At 39.8% G+C, this 12,930-nt stretch overlaps 4 protein-coding genes across 7 annotated transcripts in view; 2 read left to right on the top strand and 2 right to left on the bottom strand.

Moving 5' to 3' along the window:
* Positions 1-1,474, top strand: part of LOC108807010 (polygalacturonase-like) — a 1,720-nt gene extending 246 nt beyond the window's left edge. Inside the window, exons 2-4 of the mRNA XM_018579245.2 lie at positions 418-707; positions 907-1,135; positions 1,247-1,474. Coding sequence (XP_018434747.2) covers positions 418-707; positions 907-1,135; positions 1,247-1,474 — 747 coding nt within the window. The remainder of the gene's footprint in view (positions 1-417; positions 708-906; positions 1,136-1,246) is intronic.
* A 381-nt stretch (positions 1,475-1,855) lies between these two features.
* Positions 1,856-6,509, bottom strand: LOC108806996 (type I inositol polyphosphate 5-phosphatase 13). Of its 2 annotated transcripts, XM_057002566.1 has the most exons (10): positions 5,573-6,507; positions 5,240-5,492; positions 4,355-5,162; positions 4,146-4,270; positions 3,930-4,014; positions 3,603-3,768; positions 3,460-3,500; positions 3,097-3,364; positions 2,539-3,026; positions 1,856-2,468 (listed from the first exon to the last, which is right to left on the bottom strand). In XM_057002566.1, exons 1-10 carry the CDS (start codon positions 6,363-6,365, stop codon positions 2,148-2,150), a joined length of 3,348 nt encoding a protein of 1,115 aa, XP_056858546.1. In that variant the 5' UTR covers positions 6,366-6,507; the 3' UTR covers positions 1,856-2,147. The 2 variants fall into 2 exon arrangements, with proteins under 2 accessions (XP_056858546.1, XP_056858541.1); XM_057002561.1 differs by having other exon boundaries at positions 3,460-3,768; positions 5,573-6,509.
* A 1,646-nt stretch (positions 6,510-8,155) lies between these two features.
* Positions 8,156-10,381, top strand: LOC130511008 (inactive glucose-1-phosphate adenylyltransferase small subunit 2, chloroplastic). Of its 2 annotated transcripts, none has more exons than XM_057007813.1 (8): positions 8,156-8,753; positions 8,856-9,125; positions 9,195-9,362; positions 9,445-9,530; positions 9,618-9,729; positions 9,827-9,925; positions 9,990-10,115; positions 10,187-10,381. In XM_057007813.1, the coding sequence occupies exons 1-8, from the start codon at positions 8,283-8,285 to the stop codon at positions 10,301-10,303; spliced, it is 1,449 nt and encodes a 482-aa protein (XP_056863793.1). In that variant the 5' UTR covers positions 8,156-8,282; the 3' UTR covers positions 10,304-10,381. The 2 variants fall into 2 exon arrangements, with proteins under 2 accessions (XP_056863793.1, XP_056863775.1); XM_057007795.1 differs by having other exon boundaries at positions 9,612-9,729; positions 10,187-10,380.
* A 583-nt stretch (positions 10,382-10,964) lies between these two features.
* On the bottom strand, positions 10,965-12,930 carry LOC108806937 (pentatricopeptide repeat-containing protein At1g05600). 2 transcript variants are annotated; one of them, XM_018579169.2, is made up of 3 exons: positions 12,906-12,930; positions 12,701-12,801; positions 10,965-12,607 (listed from the first exon to the last, which is right to left on the bottom strand). In XM_018579169.2, exon 3 carries the CDS (start codon positions 12,560-12,562, stop codon positions 11,048-11,050), a length of 1,515 nt encoding a protein of 504 aa, XP_018434671.1. In that variant the 5' UTR covers positions 12,563-12,607; positions 12,701-12,801; positions 12,906-12,930; the 3' UTR covers positions 10,965-11,047. The 2 variants fall into 2 exon arrangements, with proteins under 2 accessions (XP_018434671.1, XP_056858552.1); XM_057002572.1 differs by lacking the exon at positions 12,701-12,801.

A 12,930-nucleotide genomic window follows, 5' to 3' on the forward strand; every position in this document is an offset into this window, starting at 1 on the left:
AAAATGTTTACCAAAAAAAAAAAAAAAAGAATGAAATTTGTTACTTCTCAAATTTGATAAGAAATAATTTTTGTTTTATATTTCTTTTAAAATGAGGAATGAAAATGAACTATATAATTAAAAATGGTGCATTTTGAATGGAAAGAAGAAAAAATCAGTATTTCCATTTATTCATTTGATCAAGATTTGTAGCATTAACCATTATCCATTAGTAATAGTCAAGCCTTAATCATTATACATTAGTAGTAGTCAATTGCATCCATGTTCCAATTAAACATGATGTTGATAGGGAATAAATTTTGGATAGGGAATAAAACGAAGTGATAGTCATAATTAATCTATGGTACAATGGATATGTACTTTTTTTTTTTGAAGCATTATATACACGTAAATCTCATTAAATCTTTGATAGTGTAGTCCATAACGTTCAACGGGGCAAACGACGTGGTCATAAGTGGAGTGAAATCGATGAACAGTCAGATGTCCCATATGACCCTCAAGGGTTGCACCAATGTGGCTGTCCGTAACATCAAGCTAGTGGCTCCCGGAAACAGCCCAAACACCGACGGTTTTGGCGTTCAATCCTCCACAGGAATCACACTCACTGGAAGCACAGTTCAGACCGGAGACGATTGTGTTTCTATCGGCCCTGGCACCCGCAACTTCCTCATCTCCAAACTTAACTGTGGCCCAGGTCACGGGGTTAGGTATGTGTCACACACCGTATAGTTATTAGAAATTCGTACATGTACAAACTCACACTACATACTATACTCTCTGATGAATTAGAGTGATGCTTTAACGAAAACGTCTAATGAATTAGTTTAAGACTTTCATATAAATGTAACAATATAGTTTGAGGTGGCTATGAATTTATATATACGACGACTATGTGATGGTTCGCAGTATTGGGAGCTTGGCAAAGACATTGAACGAAGATGGAGTAGAGAACGTGACACTATCGAATTCAGTATTCACCGGAACACAAAACGGCGTGAGGATCAAGTCGTGGGCGAGGGCGAGTACTGGATTCGTTAATAAAGTCTTCTTCCAAAACCTAATCATGAAGAACGTCCAAAACCCTATCATAATCGACCAAAACTATTGTCCTACCCACCAAGGTTGCCCTACCGAGGTATATATAAACATGCATATCATATTTTGATCCAGACTGATCAATATACATGTTTATTAATTATTGTTATAAGTTCTGATAAAGCATTTATGTGTATGTATAATTATATAGCATTCAGGGGTGAAGATTAGCCAAGTGACGTATAGGAACATACAAGGAACGTCCGCGACACAGCAAGCGATGAATCTGGCATGCAGCAAGACCAATCCATGCACAGGAATCACATTACAAGATATTAAGCTTACTTACAACAAAGGAACTCCTGCTACTTCCTACTGTTTCAATGCTAGAGGGACTAATCTCGGTGTTATTCAACCTACGAGTTGTCTCAACCGATAACATCAAAATAATTCAAAGTGTACATTTATTTGTTTGTAAGGTGAAATGCTATTAGGAGATTGAGTTTTTTTCATCTTTTAATCATTGTTACCTGGTGAATATAATAAAAGATTAACAAAACGATTATCCGAATAGTTTAGTGTCCAGTAGCTTTGGATATCAACCGGTTAAACGCTACCCAAAGTGCTAGTTTTTTTCAATAAATAAAATATTTTAATTTCACATTACTACAAAGTGGAAGAGTTTAACCTGTCACAATCACGTGTGCTGTCTGATCATGCATGAGGAATCTAAACTTTAAAGCATGTAGAAAGAGAGAAGCGAGTCGAGATTTTTCTAACTCTCGCATATGCCTTCAGACTCAGATTCTCAGACGGCAAATTCAACAAGAGAACGTATGCACTCTGAGATTCAGTCTCAACAAGTAACGAACGTTTATACAAGTCTTCTTAAACCATTTAGATTCACGTGAGGAGAGTCAAAAGTTGAATACTAGCTACCTGAACAGTGGTCTCGAAGCAAATCTACAGTTTCTTACACAGATGTATTCTTGAAATAATCAAAGAATGAATAAAAGCAATTCTTCACCTCATGCATTTTTGTATGTGATGGCTTTGTTGTTCTTCTGCTCTAAGATCTAGTTCATAAGTGTCATCAATGTTACAAGAGCTCATCACCGGCTTTTACCCCGTCTAGTATCTGTCGGATGGCGACGTGAACCGCCTAGGTTCTTAGTTAGGCTTGTGGGTTTGGAATCAAGAAGACATACTCTGCCAGAGTAGCAGTGACGGACTTTAATAGAGTGGCTTGTCCATGTAGTTGAGCAGCTTCCTCTAATGTTCACCATCAGGATTGCTTCTTTATCTCGAGCGTCTTCACACCACCAATTCTGTGGGATACCATCAACATACTCTTCCAATGTGTAAAACTCTTCGTGATGAACTCTCACATCCACTGATCCTTCTGGTTTAATTACCCCACCCGCTGGTGAAACCTACAAAAAAAAAAGAAAAATCATTAAATCTTTGAGTTTCATTTAGCATTGTAATAAAATCTAATAATACCTCAAGCCAGCGAGGTAGACCAAAAGAGCCTCTAGCATTATAGTCAGACTCTTCTCCACCATCATCTCTAACTATAGTCTGACCACCACAGAGAATACTATAAATAGCTTTGCTTGTGGTTGAATGGTTTGTGATTGTTAGGATGACTGTGTCCTGGCTCTGAAGTACAATGTTGTTGGTGCTCACACTTGTCTCCGGAACAAATTTCAGATCCTGGAGTATGGATCTTATCTTCTCATTGGACCTTATTATATTCCCCAGCTCCTGTCTCCGCACAGATTTATCAACATGAGCTATGGTCGCATGAAACTTGCAGCGCACGGGTTTGTGATCGCTCTCAGTAACGTCCATGCAAGCTTCGTACATTATAACCGACGAAACTACAGGACACTGCAAGTTGCTCTTTGAGAATGGACTTGATTGAGTGTCTCTGTATATAACTCTGTCACACCATGCGGGTATTCGCTTTTTCTCCCCTGAGTCATATCCTGGAGAGTACAAAACATAAAGCCTAAAATTCTGTCTCAAATTCATATGTTAATGATATCCATTACTTACCTCCTAGGCCTGGACGGTTCCTTTCGAACTTGTAAGTGGGAGGGAAAGTGATTAATGCCTCACGCATTCCTTGGAAGACTTTTCCAGACTTCATCTCTTGTCTGAGTTGGTCTCTTTCTCTGAGCCAGTCAAAGGACCGCTGCGAGATGAAGTCTCTCGCTTCATCATAGGTTATACCAAACAGCCTATAGTTAAAATCGCCGAAAAATGCGATCATGTCTGCTGCTGCTAAATCAGACTTGGCTTCTTCAGTGCCAATGCTTGGACTCTAGGAAAACAGAGAAACATGTTAAGCAGTAAGCACCAACATTATTAATGTAAAAGTGTTGTAGTAGTAGCATGGTGATATGATAAAGAGCATACAGTGGTAGTTTTGAGTGTATAAGCTGCAGTTGAGACACCAGCTGCAAGAGAGAGGGCCCACGGCAAACCAGAAGAGTAAAGCAGCCAAAATAAATATGTGGATAAGCCAAGTGAGCAAGACATAAACAGGAACTGCACCATACCAGCTGCTGCGTTACTTAGATTATGCCCTCGTGAGAAGACCATTAATCTAAAAATGTGATTGAAATCAGCGTTTCTGCGGTTAACTGCCTCCAAATGTGCAGCCAAGTGGCAGTTCACAAAGCACATTATTCGGTCATAAACTCTGATTCTCAGACCAACAGCTCCCTGTTTTGTCATAGTAAGGTCTTAATCTATGTTAAAGAGAGTAAGGGAGCAACACATTTTCAATTTAAGATTACTTCCTCAATGACATTTAACATTCACACAAGAGACGGAATAGATACTGAAGTGCCAAAAGGCCAGAGTGGAGATAGAGTAAGACCTACTTTGTTTCCTATAGCACGGCCAAAGCCACATGGGACTGCTGCAACATCAAGATCTCCAACATGTGTTCTAATCTCCTTCCTCGCCCTAAGCAAAAAAATTACAACACAAACATGGGAAGAAAAACATGTGACACAGACTTTAGTTAAATAATAAAGTGATTATAGACCGCATAAAAGTGTTACAAGCTAAGCATGACAATGCATCATTTCACTTACCAAAGAGATATTAGAAGTCCAGCCAACTGCCTTGAACCCATACGCTCGAAAGTGTTATTCTCATCAAGTGCTTTTCCAATTGCATCAATCCACCATTGCCCCACAGCACTTCCTTCAAGTCCAACCTATACAACCACAATCCAAACATGAGATGAACCAAAACTGTACATGGCAACATGATCTCACAAACATGTACTAAGAGGAGTTACCGTTTCCTTAGCAGCAGACATGGCAAGGAAACCTGCCCCCATCTCCACTTCTTGCAACCCAACAACAACAATGCCAACATCTGAAGTGACAGATCCCAGCCACGACATAAGCGCATTGTGTGAAGCCCGTCCTTGACCAACATTCCAGGTACCAATCAAAATCCTAACATTGTCTTGTCTAGCATAAGAACTCTCCTTCTGAGACAACTCAGTTCGGATTATATTATCCATTGGTCCCGGAGACGTCACATACCATCCTCTTACTCCACCGTGACTAGCCAAGCTAAAAATAAAACCACCACCAGCTGCTAGCTTCACCACAGGTTCGTTATGCGAAACCCAGCTCGCAATCAACTTCCCATCAGGATCCAATACCTGGATGTATCCGCTTGCGTAACCAACATAGATCCGATCACCGAAAGCGCAGAAGCACAAAACAGGCCTGTGGTGGTGATTCACATCCCTCAAGCGGTTTCCGTTTCCATCCCACTGGACTATTTGACCGCTCATGCTTCCCGTCCAAACAGTTCCGTCTGAAGCTAAGACGATCGCTTCTGTTTTTCTTGTATCTTCCAAGAACGCTCCTGCGCTTCTAGAGGCGACTCTTCGTACGGCTCCAGCAGCTCCCATTATGGCGTTACGTGATCGCTGAAGAAACCCATGTGGTTTCTCCTTTCTGAAAGCTGAGAAGAACTTCATTTTCATCTCGTCTTCGACTTGTTGGTCTTGTATATGCGGCATGTCTACACGACACTCGACTTGACCGTCAACGTTGAAAACTTTCAAAAGGTCTTTACTTCGAGCATTCCTGCACATATCAAATAATCTCTTATAAAAAGAATTATTAATAATAATAATCTCTTATAATGATCAATGTGTAATTACCAGATAGAGAAGGAGAGTGACTGCACAGCCCAGACTTTAGCTCTTACAGAATCGGCTAACAAGTACTTGACTTCTGAGGAAGATAAGCTGCATGTCCCGTTAACAGTTACTTGGCTCCTGAGGTCAATGGCAGAGCCCTCCACAAACAAGGCAGCCATGTGTTTCTCCTCAGGTTTAAGCAGAAGAGATTTCTCTAACGAATCCCAAGGCCATATCTTGATCACACCTCCTTCAGAACATGACCACATATCACCTACAATCATCATTCATCAACATAAACTATGATCAAAAACAAAGTCAACCAATCATAGAACAGAATCAGAGTATACTAACCATAAGAGCTAATGACAATGGAGTTCACTGGACCGCGATGAGCTTGCCACGAGATTCGCTCCTTGAACGGATCTGAATCATCATGATGCTGGTCCATGTTCCAAGCCCGGATCGTCCCATCCTTGTGTCCGCTCCACAAAATCTTGTTGCTTTGGTCAGCCACTAAACACAAAGCAGGGGAAGTAGCAACAGACTCACAAAACGGCGCCGTATCCTCATCCCCTCGCTGTACCTGCCCGCCGGCCCCACGCCCCGCCACGTAAGCATCTTCTAAACTCCAGAACCTCACGCCGTTCTCTTGGCCCGCCCATAGCTGCGTCTCCGTGCAAGCGATGCTCCTCAGGAACCTCCCCGCCTGCGTCTCCCTCAGCGGATGCGGTCTCAGCTCCAGGCACGGCGGCCGTCCGGGATGCACCGCCGCGCGTACCGGAATTTTGAATATTCCGGCGCCGCCTCCCGCGCCGATGAACTCCGGGAGCGGCTCGACGTCGTCGTCGTCGTCTCCGACATTAGGAGGAGGAGTGACGACGGAGTAATCCTCGCCGACGCTGCTGCTTCCGTCGCAGAAGCTATCTCCGCCGCTGAAGATGGCTCCTCCGGTGGAGAATTCGTCGTCGGAGGAGTCGAAGTAGACGGCGGCGGCTTCGGTTGCGGATGCCGCCAACGTGGAGGATCTAGGGACCTGATGGTGAGGCTTCTGGTCGAATTGTTGGCTGAATGATTGAGCCTTGCGATGCGGAGGAGCAGCGACGAGAGAAGCCGACGACTCCTCTTCTTGTTCTAGTGAATTCATGTGAGATGATGATGATGATGATGATCAGAGGAAGTCAAGAGGAGAGGAAAATAGAGGAGTGAGAGGAGAGAGATAGAGGAGAACACGTCGTTGCGAGAGAGAGAAAGACAAATGTACGGAAGTGAATGTGTTTGTTATTGTTTTCATTTCTCTGTTTATTCTGTTGACTGTTCTCTGTGATTCTCCCGAGGGAAGAAGTAGTCAGTTTATCACTTGTTTTAGTTTTTCGAAATTATGCTTAGACCCCTTAGTTTTTCCTATTCTCTCAATTTACCCTTTTTATTGTCTACATGGGGACAAGGAGATCGTGCAATGCATATTAATGGCATGATTGGCATATTGATTATGAATATTCTATATATAATATGAAAATTTTCAGTTTAATAAATGTTTTGACTTTTGATATACTTACACCATGTTGACGACGGCCCATTAATGGAAACACCAAAAAGCCCACCAGAATCCGCAAGAAACGTTTTCTCCTGTGTTTTTCATCGCATGGAAAAACAACCTATGACGGTAAAACAATTCTAGTTGTTTTTAGGGCTTTTACTGTAATTATTTTTCGTAATGGTTTATATACATCGTCCTTACGTTTATTTTTTCTTTTTTGAATATATATAGCTCTGAGAATAACATGACTTTGAAATCCTAATCCATCAAGGAGAAACCACAATAGTTTTAAAATAAAATAAAAAAAAAACTGTTGAAACAAACTCAAACCCTAAATCCTAACTGCTAATGTTTATAATGATTAAACAGTAGTACTATTCAAAGAGAAGAAGTAGTAGTACTTTTTTAGTACTTGGTTTCTTCACCTTTGAGGAGCTTAGTTTTCTTAAGAGGATAATAACTGCTAATGTTTAATAACTCAATCTAATAAAATAAAAACTGATGTCAATTTGATTCATTAGGAGATCCAATTGTTTACTGAATCTTGGCCATCAAACTCCATACATAAACCTCAAACCCTAAAAGTTAAAACCGTAAACCCTAACATAACTTCATATGGACGTTTGATTTGCGACTACGAAAACTTAAAAGGAGGCTAAATAAGCTTGAACCTTTCCAAAATAAAAGCCTAATTTGGAAGATTAACAAAAACAAAGATGATACAAATGATTAGACAAGGGCATATCATGCTTACCTTCGGATCCACGCCATCCTTGAAATTATTACTATTTTAGGATGTTAAACACCTTTGATAAAATCTGTTTGCTCTTGCTATTTTTTGTAATTGGATGTTTTTAACTGAACATATCGTAAGTTTTAAAAAAAAATTACCAAAAAATTTTGATTTTTGTAGTATATATACAGTTAACGCACACAGACAAAAGAGAAATTGATAGGAAATTTTGCGGTTTAAGTTTCTACAATTCTTTAAGTATGATTTGAGAGAACCCAACCAAAAAAAATATTCTGGCTTTAAATATATTCAGTTCTGACCAATCCTATTCAGAATTATTCGGCAATATTATTCGTTTCCCGTAAATGATTATAAAACAGAGCTTTCCACATGCATGATTCATGTGATGAATGCACTGTTTCTTAAACCTCTGAAGTTTCTGTTTCAAGCTTTTCCTAGATATCCTTTTCTCCTGCCATTTTTTTCCAATTTTATAAAGTAATTTGCTTATAGCACTAGCAATAGGTATCTTAAATTAACCAAAAAGGGGAAAAAGAAAAGAAAAGAAAAAAAAGTTTAAGAAGGTAGGAATCAAATGTAAAGAGACAGGACTAAAGAGGTTTTCAGAAGACATAGCTTCACAAGCAAAGGGCAAAGCTAAAAATCATGTCTGCAACAGAAAATGTCGGACCGTTCTCACCACAACCACCATCACCACAACACCTTATATTCTCAAACCCTCAAACCCATTCTTTTTGTATTTCTTGGAGCATATCTGCTTGTAACCGAAAATGCAGATTTATTCTTCTTCTTATTCTTCATCTTCCACTAAATTAACCAATCTTCGCATGATAAGATCGAGTAGCAATCATAACCCAGAGAGACATAACTATAACTTGAAGCAGATCTTTGTTCCAAGCTCATGTCCAAACCTTTCTGTTTCAAATACTCAACAGCTTCCTTTGAACCAAAGTGTTGCTGCCATTGTGTTCGGAGGAGGTCCAGACTCTGAGCTTTATCCACTCACTAAAACGAGATCCAAAGGTGCTATTCCCATTGCAGCAAACTACAGACTTATCGATTCAGTCATCAGCAACTGCATCAACAGTGATATCACAAAGATCTATGCAATCACTCAGTTTAATTCCACTTCCCTCAATTCACATCTCACTAAAGCTTACAGTGGATTCGGGCTCGGGAAAGACCGGTTCGTTGAAGTCATTGCTGCTTATCAGAGCCTTGAAGATCAAGGATGGTTTCAGGTTAGGTCAAAAACTGTCACTTCAAAAAAATCATTTTCCTCTGTTTCTAAATCTGTTGCGTGCTGCTTAAGTAACCTTTTTTTCTCTGTGTGTTACAAAAAGGGAACTGCTGACGCGATTAGAAGGTGCTTGTGGGTATTCGAAGAGTTCCCAGTGACTGAGTTCTTGGTTCTTCCAGGACATCATCTCTATAGAATGGACTACAATACGCTAATAGAAGATCATAGAAGAAGCAGAGCTGATATAACCATTGTTGGGTTAAGCTCAGTTACAGACCATGACACTGGTTTCGGTTTGATGGAAGTTGATTCCACTAATCTCGTCACTAAGTTCACCATAAATCCCAAGAAATCTCAACAAGATTCGATCTCCGTGAGTTATATATCTTTGTAACGTTATGTATCATTCAAAATGAGCCGGAGACTAATGTGAATAGTGCAGGTTGAGAGCAGAACAAGAAGTGATGGAACTTCTTCTTGCTATGTTCCAAGCACAGGGATTTACGTGATCGGTCGAGAACAGATGGTGAAGCTTCTGAGACAATGTTTGGTTAAAGCCAAAGACATGGCCAGCGAAATCATTCCCGGTGCGATCTCTCAAGGAATGAAGGTAAAGAGGTTGTCTGACAGAGACAAGAACCAATCATAAGCTATATTTGTCTTAGACCTATGTTGTTGTTGTTTTTTTTCAGGTGAAAGCTCATATGTTTGATGGTTATTGGGAAGATGTGAAGAGCGTTGGAGCTTACTATAGAGCTAACATGGAGAGCATTAAGAGGTGTGAACCCTTGTGAAACATGTTAATGACTCTTAAGATGTGAAAACTTGTGACTCAAGTCAAAGGTTTCTTCTTTTGTAGTTGCAGATTCTACGACAGACAATGTCCTCTTTACACAATGCCACGGTGTTTGCCTCCAAGCTCCATGGGTGAAGCTGTAATAACCGACAGTATTATCGGAGACGGGTGCATTCTCGATGTAATTTTACAAAACTCTTCTTAAAACCCTAGCATCCACTGTTGATCAAAAGCTCATGTCTTCTTTTTTGTATGTGATTTTGGGGTTGATGGAATAGAGATGTGTCATCAGAGGATCGGTGGTGGGAATGAGAACAAGAATCGCAGATGATGTGATTGTAGAAGATTCAATCATCATTGGTTCTAACATCTATGAGGTAAACTTGGTTTCTTGGATCGCAAGCTAGACTGACACACTAAGTATAAGTTGTGTGTTTACAGATGGAAGAAGATATGAGAAGAAAAGGGAAGGAGAAGAGGACAGAGATTCGAATAGGGATTGGTGAAAAGAGTCGAATAAGAAGAGCCATTGTAGATAAGAATGCAAGGATTGGTCAAAACGTTATGGTAAATAAACATTCATGTTAAGTAAAACTAATAATCAGTTACCGTAGTTTTAATATATTTTTGATTCACAGATTATCAACAAAGACAACGTTGAGGAAGGTAACAGAGAGGCTGAAGGATATGTTATAAGAGAAGGAATCATTGTCATACTTCGAAATGCAGTGATCCCAAACGACTCCATCATCTAAATTTTTTCTTTTACATATTCTATAAAAATTCATCATTTTCAATGTAAAGAAAAACATTTTCAATGAAAAATAAATTCTTTTTAAAGTGTAATATGCAAAACTCATCATCTTACACATTTACCAGCCCCAACATGTTGCTTATTCTCACATGCTAAAATTCACAAATTTAAATTCTCACAAATCAAGCAGTACTAGTTATATTCCCTCCGTTTCTGTTCGAATTATTGTTTTAGCTTTTTCGAAGCTAATTTTTAAAAAGGTTAAATGTTCAGTTAAGATACATGAGTGATACCTTTGAATCCGTCGTCAATAGTTAATATTTCATTTGTTTCCTAATAAATGTCATTTTAACATTTTATAATTCTAATGAAAATTATATTTAGTTTCAATTGAAAATTAATTGTAAACTGCACTGATTTCATAAATAGTTTTATTAATCCCGAATACTTTTAGTCAGAAAGATGTAATTAATTACAACTTACATATATTTCTGTCAATTTTTTAATTTATGTGAAAAATGTCAAAATGATATTTATTCAGAAACGAATATAAATTTTTGGTGATAAAAAAGAAGTTAAATGTCTAGTTTTACTTTTATTTTAATTATTAAATTCTATTTTAAAAAAAATTAAGAACAAGCAACAAAAAATGATGACATAAATTACACTGAAATCTTAATATCTTTATTTTGTAACGTAAATTTTCCAGTACAATAACACTTAATATAAATTGAGGAAGTATGATTTAACATTTGCTACTAACTAGATGGTCAAGTATCTCATTAACATCAACGTCACCAGAGCAGACAGACTCAGCTAAAGCATTCCACACAGAAGATTCAGGCACCATATCCTGACTAACCATTTCTTCCAACCACATCACAGCTTCATACCGCCGGTTCATAGCACAAAGACCATTGATCAACACACTGTAAGTTTCAACACCAGGGAAGAATGATTTAATCAACATCTCTTCCATGACCTGACTCGCTTCCACAAATCTACCATCCCCACACAAACCATCCACTAGACTTTGATACGTTTCTTCATTAGCTACGCAAGAAACATGCCTAGACATTTCTTTCAGATATCCAACAGCCTCTACTGATTTCTTTTCGTTGCATAAGCCTTTTATAAGAACGTTATACACATCAACCGTTGGAAGGCAACGACCTTCCACCATCTCCTTGTTGATAACAGAAACCGCTTCTTCAACCTTCCTTGCTTTGCACAGTGCTTTCACCTTGGCGCTATAGATAAAAGGAGTTGGCTCAAAGCCTTTCCTCCGCATCGCAATAACCACTTCTTCACCTTCAACAAGCTTACCTTCCTCGAAAAGATCGGTAGCCATGGCGGTATAGCTCTCCAGACTGGGGATAGCGCCTCTGATCAAAGTCTCGGTTAACAAACGTTTCACACGTTCTCTACTTTCACTGATACCTTCCCAATGGCCAGCTTCAATACGATGGTAACATCTTTTAGGAGCCTTTAGTCCTTTCCTCAAGATCTTACCGAGAATCTCAACAGCCTCATCAACCTCCCCGGCATCGCACAACGCATCCAACAACATCCTATAAACCACAACGTCCTCGCCTGAGCCTTTCTGAGAGATCCTCCAGAACATGGAATACAACAGATGCGTCGCTTCGTGAAGCTTCCCTTCGAGACAAAACCCTCTCATCAGAATCCTGTAGCTGTCTCTGTCCGGATAACACCCCTGGTAGTTCATCTCTTGAAAAACATGAGACGCCAGGTCAGAGCGGTTGACCTTGCAGAGAACCTTCATAAGCAGATTCAAAGACCTTATCCTAGAACTCACCTCCCATCCATAACAATACTTTCTGAATATCTCACAAGCGGCTTCATACTCAGACTCTCTAACCATCTCCTGCAAGAGGGTGTCGAAAGAAAGTGTCCAGTCCACGCAGTTGAACTCGTTCAGGCTCTTGAAGAGAGCGACGGCTTCCTCCAGCCTCCCAGCTCTGGAGAAGGTTCTGATAACCGATGCGAAAACCGCGTCTTTACACTCGCAAGAGTCTTCCTTCATCTTCTCTATGACGTGTGTCATCTCCGGTATACGATTGGACTTGCCGAGGATGTTGATCATGGTGGCGTACACGGAGCCGTTGTGGCCGTTGTAGCTCGGGAACCTCTCTTTGGCTTGGTCGAAGAGACGGAGCGCTGTTACGGGACTCTTCTGCTTCTTTAGGATTTGAGAAAGGAGCGTTGGCGTCAACACTCTTGGCCATCTAACGCTCATGATGATGGTAAAGCTCGAAACTTTTCTTCAGCAACTCATAACTTTCTGCATAAAGATTTGATTTTTTTTGTCACTCAAGGAACAGAGTATTCACTCCGAACGGTAAGTAACGATTGAAAGTGGGAGATGAATGAATACAAGTCAAAAGTTTGAGACTTTAGGAATCAGAGCATTTCATCTGATTCTGAAAACCCTAGATCAATCAAATTGAGATTGATAAGCTTTTCGCCTTCTTCCAACTGAATTAGCCAATAGAGAGTATTGTAACGATTGAAAGTGGGAGATGAATGAATACAAGTCAAAAGTTTGAGACTTTAGGAATCGACAGATAGACAAGACATACCTGGAGACTTTCGGCCTCCTTCTTA

The sequence above is a fragment of the Raphanus sativus genome, chromosome 1 (assembly GCF_000801105.2).
Source record: "Raphanus sativus cultivar WK10039 chromosome 1, ASM80110v3, whole genome shotgun sequence".
NCBI classification, from domain to species: domain Eukaryota; kingdom Viridiplantae; phylum Streptophyta; class Magnoliopsida; order Brassicales; family Brassicaceae; genus Raphanus; species Raphanus sativus.